Here is a 21,083-nt window from a genome sequence, read left to right as displayed (position 1 = left end):
CTTAGCACGTCGCCCAAGAGCTTAGCAACAAACTTAGTCGGGTTGGAACCCTCAGCACCTTCAGCTAAACCCACAAGTCTAATATTATTTCGTCTTGAACGAGCTTCCAGGTCTTCACATTTCGTGTTTAGGGACACCACCGTTTCCGACAGCTTATCCACCTCAGCCCGTAGGCTAGCCAGCTGAGTTCCGTGCTCGTTAGCCGCACGCTCAAGGTCCGAAATAGTTTCTTTCTGAGCCTCGATCGTCGTAACTACGGGCTTCAGAGCTTGTGCCACTTCTGTTTTAACAGACTCAGAAATTATTGTCTCGAATTTTGTTACAATTTCCGTTCGAAGTTCATCCATCATGCCTTTGATGCTACGTAGCATATCGTCGTTTGCCGTCGGCCGTGGCGGGGATTCGGACGCCGTTCGTTGCTTACCTCGGCCACCTTTCGATGGGTCAGTTCTCTGTCGGAGGCTCGCCATTTCCACAACCGCCGATCTCAAAATACGCAGCAGCACAGTGTGTGCTAAATTCCAGCAGCGGACAGTTTCACGAGTTTGAATAGTGGCATTAAATATAGCATTCCCACGGAGCGCCTACGACACACGTCCTACATGGCGCCAGGTGCCGCTTTGGAGCCATCTTATCAAAGTGTCCATACTGAAATAATGTATCCCGATACAAAATGCATTCAATTTGCGGACTATGGAAATGTTGCTTGGTTTTTCTTTTGGCCAGTGATTTCTTTTTGAGGGCCACACAGGAAGATGCGGCGTGCCAAATTTGGCCCCCAGGCCGGCTGTTTGTCTCCCGTGAAAAGTTGAACATGTACCAACAGAGGGAGACGTGCAACATTTCCTACTCCAACCACATTTTCAGCGAGTTGAATTGACCTCAGCTCAGAATGAACAAGAACATTCCGTCTTCATATTAGTTCCCAGTCCACTTTCATTGTTCTCGCTTGAGCGGGGTTGAAGCGTTTTTTTTTTTTTTTTAAATAGTCCAACCTTGAGGTTTCATCACAGACTCCAAATCATTTCCCTGCCACCGTTTCTGGGTCACACTTCAGCCCTCTGAGAGGCCCCGGCGCGTCCGCATGAGCAGAACTAGGAGAGAGAGCGAGTATTTATAGAAAAAGTGGGCTTTGCTGTACCTTTTTCCTCGCATAGAACCATTTCTCAACTGACTGTCCCAGTTCCAGATCATCAGCAACATCTAGCCAGCCACTGCGAGTGGCGCGAACAGCAGTTTTCTCTCATTTGGACTATAAATGTGACTTTTTTTTTGGGGGGGGGGGGGGGGGGTTGCTTTTCCATCTTGGGAACAGGTTTTTCAGACCTCGTCTGTTCCCCCCCAAGTCGGGGGGGGTCAAGGCCGGGCGAGGCTGGCCGGAACGTGCCCCGCCGCCAGCCGGGCGAGGATGCGGCGTTTCCTGAGCAGAAAGGGCCGCTTCTCCCTGCGCCAGAGCAAGTCTGGAGCCCGGAGCGCCTCCAAGGACTTTTGTGAGTGAGGCCCCCAAAAACTTGATCCATATTTTAGCAAAAGCTGAAACCTCGGATTCGTTTCAACTAGGAGAGGTTTGTGGCGGCGGTGAATGATCCCTCCCGGTTAAAATGGATTATAGGTTTCATACATCTTAGACTATGTGATTGACATTCCGGTATTGAGTTTTGCACCTCATGTTGATTGTTGTTCCTTTTGCGACTTAATTGGACTTCTTAGCTTTGTCTTACTTTCTGCGCCTGTCAACTGTTACACAAAAGCTCCTCGCTTCTATTTTGACACTTTTTTTGTTCCATTTAGCCTGCGGTGTTATTTACCCATTTTTTTCAGGTGCCACTTGATTTCCCAGACCGCGCGGATTAGACGTCTATCGTCGTCATTGACGCCGACCCAGTTTAAATGCTCTTAATCATTGGCTTCCAGCCGGACCGATGTATCCAGATGTCATTTTTAGTCTCTTAGGACAACAGAATGAGGCCAGTGACCGCCAGAGGAAGGCCAGTAGGGGGCGTTGCAATTGTCAGGGTTAGGTTGAGGTGTGAAAGACACTTGCCACCTCACCTGAAACCGTGTGGAACAATCAGATGCAAAGCTGTTGTCTTGTTCTTTTGAGACGTGAACATGAATTAAATGCGAAGATTAACCTGTCAAGTTGTAATTTAAAAACCTAACTGCTAAATTGAGCTACACTCCATTGTCATAAGCCATTTCCGGCCTATGGATTTGAGCTATATACAGAAGCGGAGTTTGGGGGGGGGGGGGGGCAAGCCCCCTCCCGGTGGCCGAAAGGTGTCAATGCATGTAACTGATTTTCCTATATATATGTATATCTATTAGGGCTGTCAAACGATTAAAAATTTTAATCGAGTTAATTACAGCTTAAAAATTAATTAATCGTAATTAATCGCAATTCAAACCATCTATAAAATATGCCATATTTTTCTGTAAATTATATATATTCTGTAAAATAAATTGTTGGAATGGAAAGATAAGACACAAGATGGATATATACAGTAGGGAGAACAAGTATTTGATACACTGCCAAAGGGAAAATCCATTGGCAGTGTATCAAATACTTGTTCTCCCCACTGTACATTCAACATACGGTACATAAGGACTGTAGTGGGCATTTCGCTCTACTGTCATTTAAATCTGTCTATGCTGTCCTCAGTCCGAAGCGTCTACTTTTTCCAAAGCTAGACAGCTAGTGAACAACGCTTTAATAATCAGACTTCTTCCTTTTTCATCTGATTTATTAATAAAATGGCCTCAAACCATTGTACTCTTTAGACCGTCATAAAACTACAAAAAAAAAGTACACAAGCATTGCATTAGCAACAACGTTAGCTTAGTACGCTATACAGGTTCACTAAACATAAACAAAAAGCGTCTCATACAAAAAATAGAACATTTCGCTCACTAACATAATATGTACATTCTTTACAACAACCATACTTACGGACAAATCTTGTCCAAGGATCATATAAGCACAACATTACAACGTAGGCGTCAGCCCGAGACGTCGTGCAGCCATAATAAACCATGTCGCAAAGCGACCACAAGAGTTCGCTGTTGTGCTGCAGCACAAAAAGCCTTGCTGTAAAACTTACCAAAAGGCAGAATACTGTCTGAGCAGGACATATGCGTTAATTGCGTCAAATATTTTAACGTGATTCATTAAAAAAATTAATTGCCGCGCGTTAACGCGATAATTTTGACAGCCCTAATATATATATATATATATATATATATATATATATATATATATATATATATATATATGTTAAAGCAATAAAGCAAACAACAAAAATGAATGAACAAAAAAAGATATTTTTATAATGGGTCAAACTTATTTTCCGAACAGATCATGTGACTAGCACCTTAGACGGTCATTTGCTGTGCATATCATTTAAAAAAGGATTGGGTAGGCCAATTTTTTTTTTTTCAAATGATTTTTTTTTCTTTTAATTTTTATTTTTATTTTTTTTTTGATTGAAGCAACTTTTTCTTGGGATTTAATGATGTAGACACAAATGTCCTACCCATAATATGCCCTGAACACAAAAAGGATTGCTAAAATCAAAGAAAACGTTTTAAATTAAAAATTAAGTGTTCAAATGCAAATATTTGAGTCCCAAATATTTTTTCGCATTCAAACTTTTTTTCTTTGATTGAATTTTTTTTTTTTTTTTTTGATTGATTGAAGTGACTTTTCATTTGCAAATGTTTTTGTTTGAAGCAATTTATTTTTTGATTGAATAATAAAGACACAAATGTCCTCGCCACAATGTGGCCCAAACGCAAAAGAAAATGACTTCAAACAAAAAAGTCGCTTCAATCAAAAAATAAAAAATTCAAAGAAAAATAGCTTTCAAATGGCTTTTTTTGAGTTTCAAATGTATTTTTGTATTCACATTTTTTTTAATCGAATAATGAAGACCCTAATCTACCTCCGCATGGCTCCGCCCAGGGGATGCAATTTTTGGACCTAGGTAACTACACTGGCACGACACCGGCAGGCTTCCCATATTCAACGGATGACGATCTTGGCAAAAAGTATAGCTGTCGTAAGCAGCCTCATTTTCACCTTATTATAAATATTCTTGTAAATTAATTTTATTGCTGACACTGCATATTGGGGTCATCAACATGTTGTGTCCCCCCCGGCCCAAAGTCAAACTCCGCCTATGGTTATATAGTCTTGTTAAGATAGTGGCTATTATTTTAGTAGTTACATTTATTTTAAGAAAAAAAATAACATTATTTTCCTCTAAGCAAATTATTTTCAAGAGAAGAACCCCCCCCCCCCCCCCCCCCCTAAAAATGGCTCGACATATTAGATGGGAAAACACATTGTAAATGCGCGACTTGTCTCCTCTCCGCACGGTAGTTCTGGGCCTCCCCGCTACCAATCAGAACTGGCCCGAAGCTTTCGGGTTCCGACTGGGCGGCGCCGGGCCCAGCTACATTCTGTCCGTGGCGGAGGGGAGCAGCGCCTTCCTGGCGGGCCTGCAACCGGGTGACCAGGTGGTGGACATCGAGGGCCAGGACGTGACCGACCTCAGCACCCCGGCGCTCGTCGCTCTGGCCCAGACCCTCAAGACGGTTCCGCCCAGCATCGGCGTGGTGTCCCGCATTGAACAGGTGAGTGCAGGGCTGTCAACAGACTTGCAGGGGCCCGGGGACAACAGACCATTATAGGACCCCCCCACCCCACTCTTGCTACCGGCTTGTCACGGCAACATACAAAGTACTTTTAAAGGGATCCTCTGTTTTTAAGACAAGTAATTCTTAAAAGATACATGTTAGTATGAGTTATAATAATTTGATATTAAAACCCCTCTTATATGTTTTTGTTTGAATAAAGTTTGTAAAATTATTTTGAGTGATAGGTCGCCATTCTTGTTAAGTCGCAGTGCGTGACGTCACTGGTCCCGTTGCCGAAATTCCAGCAGTTAGCTTTCCCAACATGTCGTCAGTTCTACCCCTTCCTATTTGAACCAGATCTGAAAAGTGAAGAGCAGGACAGCACTGTCGGTCGTTCACAAGACAAGCTTCAGGGAAAAATGCGTGCAGCAAATACCTGATAAGACAAAAGTTGGGCAAAACTGGTGATGCGAGAGAGTCCTGTTGGGAAGTCCGGTTGGGGGTGAGAGTGAATGCTGTCCGGTTTTATTAGCAGATATTCAAGGTAAGCGTATTGCATTTTCAAACTTATCCCAATATAATTATGTAGATTGTTAGCATCCAGAGCTGTCGTGTGCTTTACATACAGTACATGCCAAAGAGCACACCTTGTGTAATCCACGTCTTGTACATTGTAACGCGTGGTAGCTAGGATATGTGTATAAAAGTACCAAAAAGGGGAGAAGCTTCCACTATGCACATTTATTCACAAAAAAATAATATTTCCACCTTGACCACTCTTCACTCGGGAGCTCAGCAGTACCAAACACTCGTTCTCTGACGAACTCCCAATATTGTTGTGAGGTCCACGTCAGAGTCACTGTCGTCACTGTAGCGTCCCATAGTGCTTTAATTGTTTAGTATGATTTTGGGAAAACTCCCACGAAGAATAGTCAACATAAAAGATAGCAGTAGTAATCCAAATCCGCGTTTTTTACTCACTCGAAGATCCAGAAATTAGACCGATCCCATGGCAATGTCGCAGCCGCGTCAGGCCGTCGATTCCACAAAATGGACTGATCCGAAAAGCTGCTGTTTGGGACCAACGAATAAAAAAAAAATGGACAGATCCGAAACCAATATTGCAGACGCGGTTGGAGTGTCGGATCCAGAAAATAGACGGATCCCTTACTTGATCCAGGGAAAATGTTCGGGTGCTAGTTTTAACGCGTGCTGGGTAGGATACGTGCATACAGGGACCAAGAAGGGGGAGAAGCTTCCACATTTGCACATTTATTCAGTAAAAATAATAATTCCACCTTGACCACTCACTTCACTCCCCTTGTTTCCATTTGACTGGAAATTGCATCCAAAAGCAGCACATCGTGGCATTTTACTTCGCGAGTTTAGGCAGCAATAAGCAATTGTTGAACACGAAAGATACCAATGACGTCATCAATGCGAGCCCGCAAACCATGGCGCCAACAAACGGTCAAAATACGGACTAAATATTATAAAATATTGCCATTGATTTAACATTTTATGTGTTTCTAACAACATATATTAGTACAAGAGAACAATTGTGGTTTATTAGAGCCTACGTGTATTTAAGTTGGAGGATCACTTTAACACTTTGCAAGCAATGACAGTGTAAATTTTCAAATGATTTAGTTTGAGATGGGCAGTTAAATTTAGCAGACCGTAATGTGATGTGACACAATATAAACAAACAATTTCCATCTATTCTCCCATGTAGGCTACATTACAATACAACTGAGAGTGTTATGCCTGCCCAAAACAGTACAACTAAACATCCTGTGCCTGCCCCCTCCACATCCCTGGGGTTATCAAGCCCTCAAACAGTGATGCGCCTAGATCAGGGGTGTCCAAACTTTTTGCATAGAGGGCCAGATTTGGTGTGGTAAGAATGTGGGGGGCCGACCTTGGCTGACGTCCTTTACGTAGAACAATATATTTAAGCAAATTCAAGCAAGCCATTCAGTGTGTCACATTTGCTTTATTATTATTATTGTTAGTTCATAATTTCAAGAATCTCGCAACTAGCCTTTGTGGCGTTCGACTCTCGGGATATAGCTGCTGTGAAATTAAACTAGCTTCAAGTTGCTTCAGTTTCTCGCTGCGTATCTTCCCTGTAATCTTGTCGTACATGTCAGCGTGTCTTGTTTGGTAATATCGCCTCACATTGAACTCTTTAAAAACAGCGACTGTCTCTTTGCAAATGAGGCAGACACAGTTGTTGTGCATTTTAGTGAAGAAATAGTCCAATTTCCACCTATCCTTGAAGCCTTGGCCGTCGCAGTCAACTGTCTTTTTTTATTGATTGACGCCATTTTCGAACATTGGAAGTCAAGCGTCACACGGGGTAACGTTGCTTAAGAGTGCTGCTGCCTTTTAGTGGGTAAATGCGGAGCAGCATTTAATGTGTAAGCTACTTCATATGCTGGTAGACCAATTTATCAAGTCTGTGTGCGGGCCAGACGTTATTGATCTTATGACAGAGGCTGGGGGCCGGATGAAATTTGACCACGGGCCGCATTTGGCCCCCGGGCCGCACTTTGGACATGTCTGGCCTAGATTTTTTGACAGCAAAGTCATTTATAACATCAGTGAAATCTAGTTTTTGAGCAAGCTCATGCTCAATGGAGACTGTCCATTGAGCGCTAATACGGTATTAGCGTTTGCTATAATACACAGTGGGTTGTAAACCCAAGATAAATCCAGTCGCCTGGCCTGAGTCTGTTCAGCCTCACGCACCTGCTCCCCACAGACTAACATATATCGCTGATCTCCCATCACCTTCTCTTCCCTCGACTCAAAGTGAGCAGCACGTCTTGTCATACCGCAGCTCAATAAGCTACAAGCGGCCGGTGACCAACTCGAATCGGGCTTTGGTCACGGTGATCGTGCATGTAAACATACGTTGAGTGTTAGCACAGCCAATTCTAGCCCTAATTCTCTGGCTTCTTGTCCCCCTTTTGAAAATGTCATTTTTTTTTCTCATTCACCTCTTATGATCTTCATCTCTTCTTCTTTTCTTTTCTGCGCACCCAATTCATGACGACTCGCCATGTTTAGAGTTTATAACAATGACAGATTTGAATTTCCCGCTTCAGGGCACGCACGTAGTGTAGCCTTGAGTGTGCCAGAGTGGGGTCGAACCATTCTCTGCTAAGACAGAAGGGGGGGTTGTGCAAAAAAAGGAACAAATATACAGTATATTTGAAATATTTAATATGTTCAAGTTTTTAAGTATATATTGAGTAGAATATATTTAATGAGACAATGATTTAGATAAAAAAAAGAAATATGTGAATGTAAAGTAAAATAAATTAAGGGTCATTCATGGGCCCCAATGGTCCTGAGGGACAACATACCCGGTTGACCCCCCTTGTCGACGGGGTCATGTGATCTCATTGTCAATGATGAACAAAAGAAAAAATGTGACCCAGAATTGCCCCGAAATCAACAGGAAGTTACCAGATACTGACAGCAAGTAACCCAAAATTTGCCCAAATTGACAGTAAGCTTAATGCACAGTTCTGATGGTTTTTTTTGTTGTTGGGTCATATCTGTTTTTTGGCATGCCCGTTCAGAAAGCTTTTGTCCATTGAACCTGTTCAAGTAAACGCATACGCACTCATTCGCAGTCCGACACGCGCTGAGCAAACTGACCCGCGTGCGCAGAAGCATCAAAACATGACTACACATTTCGGCTGTACGTCATTCCGGGGTGATCATATTTTGATTTCCAAAAAGAGGACGCAAATAACTGACATCCATAATCCCTGTTTAGTCTCATATTCAAAGTTTAATATGGATTGATAGAACACATTTACGCGCACACATCAGCTTTATGTGTGCGCGTCAGTTTGCCCCAACTCAGCCATGTAAGCAATACTAAAATATTGCTTATTTGGCACACAGAAAGAAAACCGAGCATCATCAGGCTTATCCTTTTCTTCATTTTATTTGATTTAGGAGTGTTGTCAAGTCCGCCTCCCGCGTAAAAGCCGTGTTCAAGCTAGGCGCCAACGCTTAATGCACAGCTACATCGCTGCCGTCCCGCATGCCACTCTCGCTCTTTGCTGCGTGAATTCCGATTTGGGAAACTTGACAGTTCAGACATTCTGGAAAAACGTGGCCCAGATCGGATTTTAACCACATACGGAAGCGAGCCAGATCGGATTTGAAATGGTCCACTTCTATGCGAGTTGCCCCTTTTGGACCGTCAACTTTAAAAAATTGACAAGAATTGACCCCAAGTCTTGTGGAAGTGAGCTGAAATCAAAAGGAAGTAAAAAGGCTCCACAAATGAACAGGATGTGACACAGGAATGTCCCAAAATCAACAAAAAGGAGCCAAAAATCAACAGGAAGTGAGCTATAATTGTCCCAAAATAAACAGGAAGGAAACTACAATCAACAAGAAGTGACCTGTTCAAGCCAAAATGCCAGAAGAAGTGAGTGGAAAGTGAAATCCCTCCGAACCGACGCGACGCGAAGCGAAACGAAATTCATTTCCCTTCCGCCCAAATGGCATTTTGTGGTTTGTGTCATTTCAGATCAACATCACTCCCGGTGCGGACGGTCGCTTCGGCTTCACGGTGGTGGGCGACAGCCCCCTGATGGTGGAGGACTGCGAGGCCGACGGCGCCGCCGCTCGAGGCGGCCTGAAGGCGAGGGACTACGTGATGGAGGTCAACGGCGTCCCGGTCAAGCGTCACGAGACGGCCGCCGCCGCCATCAAGGCGGCGCGAGGTCGTCCGCTGCGGCTGGGGGTGCTCAGAGTGGCGGCGCGGCGACCCAAGAGGCTGAGCAGCAGCATGAGGGTCCTCTCGCAGACCGGAGACAGCGTCAGGGATAGTCGGGCCCACAAGGCCATGGAGTTCAACAAGAAGGTGGGTCGGCGGCGACCGGCGTCCGACCCGTCCGAGTCGGCGATTGCTTCCCATTCAACTTGAAAGGGGCCTCGTTTTCACTTGACTTTTTTCCCCTGCTTTGAACCCCCCGCCGCTCACGGAATAGATTTTCGGGTGCTCAAACATCTCTGGGTGTGACTAAGTACCATCATTTTCTGACCTTTGACCTCAAAATCTCATCACCTCTTTCTTTCACATTACAAACATACCTTTTACCGATCTTGAGTTATCAAGCAGTAAGACGCGCAAAAGACAATACCGTCTGTCCGTAGGTTTCACTTGACCGACGGCGGTAAAAATGACAAATGCGAATTGGCTGTTTCTTTATCAAAAGTGAACTTGGTGGAATGCTGACGGTCCAGACCCCGTTTTTGTCCCTCGTCAGGTGGAGGACGTTCTGGGCTCGGAGCCCGACGCCAAGGAGCGGCTGTTCGACGCCTTGAAGCGCTACGCCGTCGACCGCGACGTGGAGACTCTCGCCGAGGCCCTGCCGGACATCCTGGCGAGCGAAGAGCATCGGCAGCTCGTCGAAAGTGTCAGGTGCTGCCGCCGCCGCCGCCGCCTTGGTACAGCGAAGGCTGTCAAATTCTGCTGAGGCTCGTCCCGTTTCTCTCTCTCTCTCTCTCTCTCCCTCTCTTCTACCGTCTGCTGCCAAGCAGCCTTTCTTTGTCATGCGCTTGTTTTCTCCACTTCCACCTCTTCATTGGCGTTCACACAAAAACAGAGAAACACGCGAGCGGTGCTTTTTTATCCTACGTGCTGCCGAGAGTTGTAGTAGCCTTTTCGGGTCGCGTGTTGAAGCAAATGATGACTTGCTGCCTCAGGTGAGTCGTTCGGGAATCATTTACTGATGGAATTCTGTTAGATTTGTCATCTTCAATCCTTTTTTGGAGTGTTCATCATTCGAACGTTTGTCTTTGATTTGAACTCATCGGCCGCCACCGACGGGGACAGACTGAGGGATCGTTACCCGCCGGCCGACCCGAAACTCGGTACCCGTCGACGTGTTTTGTGGAGCAATTTTGTTTTTGAACACACACCGCCATTTATTATTCATCGGCCGACGAACCTCGTTAAGTCGTACTTTAGCCGTTCTTCCTTTTCTGCTTGGCTGGGCTCAGGTGAGCTCGGGAGACTTTGATATGCAAAGTTCCGCTTTTCCCTGCCACTCTTTGAAAAGTCACGATTGGCTTTGTTTTCCAAGTGGCGGCAAAGCGGGATGTTGTTTTCCTGCCTCGGGGTGCTGGCCTCTTGCCAACAAAATGCCGGAGAGTATACTGTACTCGCCCCAAATGATGATTTGACTAACGTCTGCCAGTAGGTGACGCCGAGGTTATTGTGTATGTTTGTGTCGAGCATCGAAATCTTTTCCAATTTCTGATGATTTTCTGTTTCTCAATTTTGCCCTCCCTAAAAAAGATAAACAACAACAGTCAAGAGTCAAAAAACTGTTCAAAAAATGTGGATGAAAATCTCAAATTGCCTCCCAGAATTGAATGTGTCTGCACTCATTTTGAGGAGAACAGGAAGAAATAGAAGAAAGAATCATAGAATTCAGAAGCCGCCCAGACCTGGTAGGCCTAAACGAATAGTTAGGGTCTGCTGGGAACGCTTGGCGGAGGACCCTGTCAGATTGATTTTCAACTCAAATCTCAGGCAGAGCTTCGATCGCGTTTCAGGGGGAGTGGGGGACATTGAACCAGAATGGTCTTTGTTTCGTTCTGCCATTGTCGAGGCGGCTGCCGAGAGCTGTGGCCGCAAGGTAGCCGGGATCAGTCGTGGTGGTAACCCTCAAACCGGATAGCAAACACCGGAGGTGAGGGGGGCCATCAGGTTGAAGAAGCAAGGCTACAGGGCATGGTTGGCCTGTGGGTCTCCTGAGACAGCTGACAGGTAACGGCGGGCCAAGCAGAGTGCACCTGTGACAGTCGCTGAGGCAAAAACTCGGACGTGGGAGCAGTTCAGTGAGGCAATGGAAGAGGATTTGCTCCAAAAAGGTTCTGGCAAACAGTCCGGCGCCTCGGGGGGGGGGGGGGGCCTTGCAGCTTGCCCATACTGTTTACAGTAGGGTTGTGGAGCTACTGACTTCAACTGAGGACATTGTCGGGCGGTGGAAAGAATGCTTTGAAGGACCTCCATAATCCCACCAACACGCATTCCATGGAGGATACAGAGCCGAGGGACCTGGGGTTGGTCGGGTCAATCACTGGGGCAGAAGTCGCCGAGGTGGTGAAATTACTCGGTGGCGGTGGATGACCTGATGACCTCCGCCCTGGGTATCTAAAGGCTTTGAATGTTGCGGGGCTGTCTTAGTTGACGCGCCTGTTCAACATTGCGTGGTCATCGGGGGAAGTGCCTTTGGAATGGCAAGTCCCAATCTTTAAGAAAGGCGACCAGAGGGTGTGTTCCAACTATCAGGGGATTATACGCCGCAGCCGGGTGGTGGAGAGGGTCGAGTTCGGTGGTGGAAGGATCTCATCTCTGCTTTTTTGCAGATGATGTGGTCCTTCTAGTGCCATCGCACAGCGACCTCCAGCTCTCGCTGGGACAGTTCGCAGCCGAGTGTGAAGCGGCTGGGATGAGAATCGGCACCTCCGAGTCTGAGGCCATGGTTCTCAGCTGGAAAAGGTTGGATTGCTCACTCCAGGTCAGGGGTGAGTTCCTGCCCCAGGTGGAGGAGTCTAAGTATCTCAGGATCTTGTTCACGAGCGAAGGTAGGTCGGAGCGTGAGATTGACAGGCGGATCAGGGCGGTGTCAGCAGTGTTGCAGGCACTCAACCGGTCTGTCGTGGTGAAGAGCTGAGCTGGAAGGTCGAAGCTCTCAATTTACCGGTCAGTCTACGTTCCTAGCCTCATCCATGGCCATGAACTTTGGGTAATGACCGAAAGAACGACGACGTCAAGTTATTTAGGTTGAATTCCGCTATTGTGTAGCGATACAAAATCCAACATGGCGGCCGTCACGAAACAAAGAGCTTTTTAAATAGAAAATTCTTGTAAATAAATGCTTAAATCGCAGAATTTCTATAGATATGAACGTAACACACTCTAGACTTCATTAAGAGCAAAAAAAAAAAAAAAAAACGGCCAGTTATCCTTCATTTTACGTAAATATTTCAAGCTAAATTTAGGCTAATTTTTTCCAAGCAACGTTTCAAAGTGCATGCATGGTGCTATTTTATATAATAATGACCTTGAATCCTCAACCAAATCACTCTTGAGACAGTCCCGCCTGCTTGTTTGCAGTAAAACCGTCGTCATATTTTCACCTAAATCCGTCGTTAGAACGCAGCGTGTGGATGAGTTTATCACAGTGAAAGCCAACTCAACTTCTGCCTGGGTTCGATTTCTTCCAGATTTCTAATGTACTACAAATCATTTTGCCTTTTGCTGTTGACGTTGGAAAATGAAACTCATTTCATTTCACACTGTTCCTTTATTGTTTTCATGTCATTTTATCCTCGCATCCTTGCATCACATACTATTATCATGGTGTAAATTGAAGCAAATGTTTTTTCATTATCTATGCAGTTCAAGTTGTCTTTAGGTATGTTATTCTTCCTCATACCCATTGCCAGTCAACCTTCCACTGAGCAAATCGATTTCTCCTCCTATTAGATAGAGGGCTAGCAGTTGGAAAAAATGGAATACAGCCTGCAAATTGAGGGCAAACCAGCCCAAAACGCCACTTTGCCTGGATTTAGTCAGAGTACAAAATAGGGCTCTGCGTTTCTTAACCTTCAACCAACCCCAGTTGAGAACCACTGCTCTATATGATATACAGTGTATCACAAAGGTGAGTACGCACCTCGCCTTTTGCAGATATTTAAGTATATCATTTTGACAACATTGACAAAATGACACTGACACAATGAAAAGTAGTCCATGTGCAGTTTATATAATAGAGTTAATCCCCTCAAAATAACTCAAAATAAAGCTATTAATATCTAAACCCCTGGCAACAAAAGTGAGTACACCCCAGAGAAACTACATCCCTAAATGTCCAAATGGAGTACTGCTTGTCATTTTCCCTCCAAAATGTCATGTGACACGTTACAGGAGTGCTGTCAGCATTGCTGCAGAGATTGAGGAGGTGGGGGGGGGGGGGTCAGCCTGTTAGTGCTCAGATCATACATAGAATTGGTGTGCACGGCTGTCACCCCAAGAGGAAGCCTCTTCTAAAGACGGTACACAAGAAAGCCCGCAAAACAGTTTGCTGAAGACATGTCAACAAAGCACATGGATTCCTGGAACCATGTCCTATGGTCTGCCGGGACGGACGGGCTTTCTTGTGTCCCGTTTTCAGAAGAAGGCTTCCTCCTGGGGTGACAGCCATGCGCACCAATTTGATGTATGGTCTGAGCACTAATAGGCTGACCCCACACCTCTTCAATCTCTGCAGCAATGCTGACAGCACTCCTGTAACGAGTCAGGTGACATTTTGGAGGGAAAATGACAAGCAGTACTCAATTTGGACATTTTGGGATGTAGTTTCTCAGGGGTGTACTCACTTTTGTTGCCAGGGGTTTAGATATTAATGGCTGAGGGGAAAATAACTATTATATAAGCTGCAAATAGACTACTTTTCATTGTGTCAAAGTGTCATTTTGTCAGTGTTGTCCCACGAAAAGATAAATATCTGCAGAGATGCGCGGGGTGTATTGACTTTTGTGATACACTGTATCGTGTAACAAAACAGTTGTCGATTCCACATTTTTGTGAATTTAGTTTGTTTGCTTCTGTGTGTTCATTTTCTTGTGACTGAATTGTCCAGCAATGTCCCAGAAAACTAGAGATCAAATAGCTGCGATTGCTGGCGACACCCTCCTGCGGGAGACGTTCTATTTATAAGCAGCCTACTTTTTTGGATACATTTCATTTTCCCGTGTAGCGACAGGTCTTCAACACGCGGGCGAGGACGCGGAAAGATTAAAGACCCCGCGACCCGGAACGTTCGTCAGCTTTCGGAGAAAAAAACGCCGGCCGTGGGCTTTATTTATTTATTTATTCATTTTCCCTTCAGGCGTGACAAATCCAAACAAACATACAGCATTTATATGTTTCAAATTAATTCAACCCGAAAAGAAAAGGGTTGTCGGGAGAAGCCGAAGCTTATTGAAACCCGTCCCCAGTATACCATATAGGACGCAGAAAATATCGAATATCAATTTTTGACATTCAGATTTCGTAATGATTGCAAGTTTTTTTTTTTTTTTTAATAATAACCATCCCCTCTGATTGTTAATGTTCCCAACAGTCCATAGTCGATGGAGAAATGCGTCCTTCGCCTTCGAGTGTCTGAGTAGTTGTTGTAGTAGTTTCCGGCTTTGAATTTCGTCAATGATGTGGTGATTCAGAGCAAAAAGGAAAACTATAGTAGAAATTCCATGATGGAAAAATTGGAGGTTGATTTCGGCGCTCGCGCGTAAGCCTATATACCTCCGCCCAACGTGGCGGAAATGTTTCTTCTGCTTGAAAAACCAAACCACATGACTGGACGTGGAGCTGAGGGATCATCCGAGGCGAGGATCATTGGAATTAACTTGTGAAAATAAGAGAAGGGAAAGGGATGGTTCCGATGTCTATCATTACCAACGGTGCAGAAAGATGATCAATCAATTCCGTCTGTCCCCGTTAAAACGGATTTAAGAATGGCATATTTGTCACTGCCTGGTTGCTAAACATCCAACCTTGTTATGAAAATCCCCGACTAGAGCAGAAGACACACATGTACGTACACACACAGTTAGACGGTCCACTGGGCCCTTTCTCACTTTCTCCTCAGTTCTTCACACACTCACTCGCTTTTCAACAGAGAGGACTTTTGCTCTCGTTCTGCCGCACGACTCGGTCCTTGGGCAACAGAGTGTTAAGATATCGACGACGCTCAGGGACCTTTTACAGGGTATGAAGGAATTGATGGCTCCCTCCTTCTCCCTCGCCGTTCGTCCGCCGTCTCCCCGACCCTGAAGCGGGCTTTATTTCTCCACTTTGCTTCCATGGGGATAGGATAGGATAGGATAGACGGGAGGCAGGCGGCATTCGCGTCGCTTGCTGAACCGCACTTTCTCAAGTCATGGGAAGAGAAAGGAGTCTTGCTAAACATTTTCGGTAAGTTTTTTTCCGTTTTCTTGCTTTGATCCTATCCCGTACGGCGTGACAGTGCTAATGGAACGCGCTGACGGGAGCGCGCCTGTTTAGATGGTTATAAAATGTAGCCATCGCTGTGTACGGTATGCCGTAGAGGTGGTGCAAAGGATTATTTTTAAAATCATCTTTGCGATGAATCGGCTCCGTCCTAAGTCACAGGGGTTTTAACTGTAAATTTACATTGGAAAAGTTGGACTTTGACGGAAGATGCACAAGTTGCTCGGCCTACATCTGTACGCCCGACGGCATTCCCAACGGTTCCGTGACCCGTCCCAGAAACATCTCTTTTCCACTCTGTTGCCGCCGGCTCCATTTTTTTCCCCCCGAATGTATGTCAGCGGCGTATAGGCTATTAAAACTCACTAGCTTTTTTGTCGACGGCGATAGACGTCCGATCCCTTTCGACCGGCAGCGATCATTGGTAGTCAGCTCCTCCCGGTTAAGACGGATTGGAGGGCAGCGGGCGTGCGTGTTATGACAGCCGTAGCAATTAGTGAAAGAACAAGGCCTGTACGCGCTTTGAAAGCAAAAGCGAGCCGCCGTATACCTTGTTTATCGCAGCAGGGGTTCTGACGGCGCTCTGCAGAAGTGGGCCATTTCGGAACACGCCGAGCGAGCGCCCCCGGGGACCGGCGCCGTGGGGAGGAAAAGGATAGGAAGGAACACTGTCGATTTTCAAAATAGAGGGCCAAATCCGCATCACCGTGTTTGAGAATTTTGGGTTGAACTAGGGATTCACAAAAGAGAAGAGGAAAAACTGTCACAGCTGACTTGGCCTCAGCATTTCTGGGTCGGCACTGCTTTTATGTCTAGATGGTGCAGATAATTGGCATCATATACATGTCAGTCAGGCTCGACGCGCTGCTCTTGATGAGACGCTGCATGCGTTTCTTAAATTAGACAGCCGGAGCTCTCTCCCACCCCCAGCTCTCTTGAACAAGGAATACAGCACAAAAAAGTGGATGGTGTGTACAGTAGATAGGTATTGGCTTACCTCAAAAAACACGGTTGGAGTCGTGTATAGGGTCCACGCTTGCCCATTTGCTTTTTGGGGTTATTTGATGGAAATATAAATTTAGATTTTTACCTGGAAATCCTAAATGAACGTGTTTGTGACCTGGAACTGTAGCGACTTGGGATGCCGTGCCAAAACAATCATCCAAAAATGCAGTAGTTTGGACGTTTGAAACTTTTGCCGTAAAGGTGACTCTGAAAAAGCCCCTGCGACATTAAAGATGATTGATGACTTTTAAAAGCCAGGCAGGGAATGAAAACGGTAGGAAATCTGCATCGGTCACTTTTGATGGTTTAGGGCAGAACTTGACATTCCAGCCATCTTGGTCGTGGGATTTCAACCCATTTCACTTGAATTTGAAGCAAACTGGAAAGTTTTTTCAAGTCAAGATTTGAAGTAAACTGGACTTTATTTCAAATAAATGTTTGGACTCACCACCCGCCATGTACCGTGGTAGCAGAGCACGCTGTCTGGCTATGCAGTTGCCATTTGCGCGCTATTTCCAAGGCATCGGGAAGTTCGCACATCCAGTGGCACGGGAAGTGGGGTGCTGCAGCACCCCCTGGTGTTGGGGAGAAAAAAGTGTTTGGTAGATTTTTGTTATTGTTGTTTAAAAAAAAATCAATAAATAAAACATATTGAAACAACAGCATATTTAACTTTAATTCAGTTCAATTTTATTTGTATAGCCCTATATCACAGCAAGGTTGTCTCAGAGGGCTTTGCAGAGTCAATATGATACACAGTCAGATACAGTAGATGGATTAGATGAGTTCAAGTCCTGGGCATCCCCCATCCTTAGACCCTCCTCGGCTGCAAGGAAAAAGTCGAGAAACCCCATGGGAAAAGAAAAACCTTAGGGAGAACCACAGTCAGAAGAGATCCACTCCCAGGACGGACAGGCTATAGAAGCACCAGGACTGATGATGGGTATCAGCAGAAGGAGTTCCAGTTTGTAGAGATGCAATGGGGTGGGGGTGGGGGGGCAACGAGGACGTCCATCCAGCCAGGGGTCAGGATAGTCAGGCAGCTGCGGCTGAAAAATAGCACCCCCCCAGAGAGGGGGGGGGGGGGGACTAGGGAAACTGACTAGTGATGAAGAAACTAGTCAACTAGATATTAGAATTAGAAAAGAGAAATAAAGTAAAACAAGTGGTAGGTTGAGTGAGAAACAGCAGATAAGACTCAGTGGCTGCACTTCCCCCGGCATTATACTGGACTGTCTCAGGAAATTAGAATACACAATATTCTAATTTTTTGAGACAGTCCTGTGTATATATACAGGACTGTCTCAGGAAATTAGAATACACAATATTCTAATTTCCTGACTGTCTCAGGAATACACAATATTCTAATTTCCTGACTGTCTCAGGAAATTAGAATATTGTGTATTCTAATTTCCTGAGACAGTCCTGTATATATACACAGGACTGTCTCAAAAAATTAGAATATTGTGTATTCTAATTTCCTGAGACAGTCCAGTAGCTTCTAGTGCAGCTTAGACTGAACTGTGAGTCCAGTCTGTTTTCAACTAGCCTGACCATAAGCTTTGCCAAATAGGAACGTTTTTAGTCTAATCTTAAATGTACAGACTGTGCTGACTTCTTTAATATTAGCTGGAAGCTGATTCCATAAGATAGGAGCAAGGTAACTAAAGGCTTTAGCTCCTACTGTACTTTTGGAGACCCTGGGAACTACCAGTAGACCTGCATTCTGAGAATGGAGTGTTCTGTTGGGGCATACGGAACCAGAGCATCTGTGAGATAAGATGGCCCCAAAACCATTAATGATCTTAAATGTAAGAAGGGGGATTTTAAATTTAATTCTAAACTCGACTGGAAGCCAGTGAAGGGCTTGGAGCACAGGGGTGATGTGCTCTCTTCTATTAGTTCCTGTTAAAAGTCTGCTGTCTGCTGCTGTATTCTGGACTAGCTGAAGACTTTTTAGGGAACTTTTAGGACAAGCTGTGAGTAAGGAGTTATGGTAATCCAATCTAGATGTAACAAACACGTTCTTTCTTTAGGCATTAAATATATATGTTGAAAAAGTGTTTTTAATAAGATGGTCACCACCTGACAACTTGCTTGCCAACAGGTCACATCGTATAAGGCGCTACTGGAACGGAAAAGGTAACTGCTGACAGAGGAGGCGTTAACATGCCACAAACAAAAATGAGCCATTTTTTCTTCGTGAAAACAGCAAAATTTAATTCCAGGTTGAAAATGAAGATGATTATGATTGTTTATAAAATTGCCCAGCGAGGAAAAGTTAGCTGCAGATTTAGACGGTGGAGAATAGCTTGCATTGTAGCCATATTATTGTTTGTTGTTGCTATTGAACTGCCGTCGTGCAGAGCGCTGTTGGATATTTGTGTGCAATTTATTTGAGTCTTGTGAAAAGAGGATTTGCATTATCATGCACAGGCGCTTTTATTTCCAGTAGAAAAACTCCAACACACACTGTAGGTGAAATAGAACGTAGTCTTTGTAGTAGCCTAGTAGTAACATGTAAACTATGCAGCATGTGTGTGTGCTGCCATTGTGAACACCTTGAACGGAGAAAAAGTGCGAGCATGACAAATTTGGATTGAAACGGCTGTTTTTGGATGGGAAAGACAAAATAAGATCCTCCTGCTGTGAGTGACTTCCAGGGCCGTCTTACCGGTTGAAGTTCAGTTGACTCAGAAACGTAGCTATGGCAAGACTATGACTTTGAATATTCCGTTAGTATGACAAATATAAAAGTTTGATATTTTTTACAATGTAGTTTTTTTCCCCACTGATGAAATAAAACCATTTGAAAATGACCTATCATGGTTACTCTGCTTATCGCTGTGCTGCTATTTACGTTCGAGAGGGGAAAAGAAAAAACAGCACTTTTTTTTACAAGACTGTAGCTGAAGAAAAAGATCCACGCCTTGGCGTCCCCCCTTCATTTTTTATGTTAAGACTAACACCACAAGTTGGAGATGGTGACTCCTGAATGCGCTTTTCTAAACCAACCAAAACCCGTCACCTCCTTTTTAACCCAGCAAAGTGGATGGCGCTGACCTGTGGAATAAGGTATCTTTTTCTCCATTCCAGGATCTTCATTCCCAAGAAGCACCGGGAGCGTTTCGACGAGGTGGTTTCCCAGAGCCTGATGAGTCGTTTGAAGGGGGGGCGGAGCTTCAGCGACCCCAGCCGCAGCCACCTGCGCCGCAGCCGCAGCGAGGACCACCCCGAGCACCTGCCGCCGGTCTCCGCGCGCGCCAGTTCCGTGCCGCGCACCCACGCGGAGGAAGGCTCCGCCCCTCCGTCCCGCGGGATGAGAAAGACCACGTCTTTGATCGCCGGACACTCGGGCGGCTCCGCTACAAACTGCAGGTCAACCAACAGCAAGCCTTTTTTTTTTTTGTCTGTCAAAGTTTGAACATGCGCCGTACTTCTCTTTAGGACGGTACGAGTGTGCAAGGGCAACATGAGCTTCGGTTTCACTCTCCGAGGTCACGCTCCTGTGTGGATCGATTCAGTCATCCCTGGTAAATCATGGGTCACACTATTGTTTTTTTCCCCTGTATTTTAGAACGACCACTTCAAAAGGATTGGATTGGCAGCCAATAACTTAATGCGAGCACAAAGTGACACATCATATCATACATAATGTGGTCAGTTTGAATAGAATAGAAGAGAAGAGAATTGCCCTTTATTAATGTCATACAGTTGTACAATGAAATTGTGGAGCATCTCCCTTTACAGTGCAGGTCAAGGATACGTTCAAATCTCAAAAGTTACTCGCAAGTATAAAAGTATCAAATCTAAATAAACATGTGTATACCATAGTCCTATGTTCAGGCAGTGCAAATAATCGAAGTGAAGTCGCAGCAGTTTGACAGTGAAGGCATTGGATATTGCACGTAAGTATTGCTCATAGAATATTGCATGTATATGGATAGTGGACATTGGGTGATGTGATATTACATATGGCAGTTCAGGGTGGAGATGGCTTTAGCAAAGGCACTGTTCTTGCGTTTAAACTCCTCCCAGAGGGGAGCAGTTCAAACGGCTGGAAACCAGGATGTGAGGTGTCCTTGAGGATGTTTACAGCTCTGCTGAGGCCCCGGGATGAGTAAATGTCCATCAGGGAGGGGAGAGGACAGCCAATGATCCTCTGTGCTCCCACGTCTGTCCTCTGAAGCCTCTCTCTATCTGTGCAGTGCAGCTCTTACACCAGGTGGAAACACAGTACAGTACGTTAGCAGGCTCTCAATGGATGAGTGGTAGAAGGCCAGCAGTAGCTTCCTATCCAGCTTGTTCTTCCTGAGGACTCGCAGGAAGTGCAGACGCTGCTGAGCCTTCTTTGAGATAACTGTTAGGTTTTGCT

At 45.1% G+C, this 21,083-nt stretch overlaps 1 protein-coding gene across 1 annotated transcript in view; it reads left to right on the top strand.

Annotated features, from left to right (window-relative positions):
* The first annotated feature begins 1,310 nt into the window (after positions 1-1,310).
* grid2ipa (glutamate receptor, ionotropic, delta 2 (Grid2) interacting protein, a) overlaps positions 1,311-21,083 on the top strand; it is a 30,673-nt gene continuing 10,900 nt past the window's right edge. Inside the window, 5 exon segments of the mRNA XM_057861151.1 lie at positions 1,311-1,490; positions 4,382-4,635; positions 9,200-9,535; positions 9,942-10,096; positions 19,805-20,241. Of these exon segments, the coding sequence (XP_057717134.1) occupies positions 1,409-1,490; positions 4,382-4,635; positions 9,200-9,535; positions 9,942-10,096; positions 19,805-20,241 (1,264 nt within the window). The 5' untranslated portion in view covers positions 1,311-1,408.

The sequence above is a fragment of the Corythoichthys intestinalis genome, chromosome 16 (assembly GCF_030265065.1).
Source record: "Corythoichthys intestinalis isolate RoL2023-P3 chromosome 16, ASM3026506v1, whole genome shotgun sequence".
NCBI classification, from domain to species: Eukaryota; Metazoa; Chordata; class Actinopteri; order Syngnathiformes; family Syngnathidae; genus Corythoichthys; species Corythoichthys intestinalis.
The sequence above is the reverse complement of the archived record's forward strand: the minus strand, read 5'-3'. Positions and strand labels throughout refer to the sequence as shown.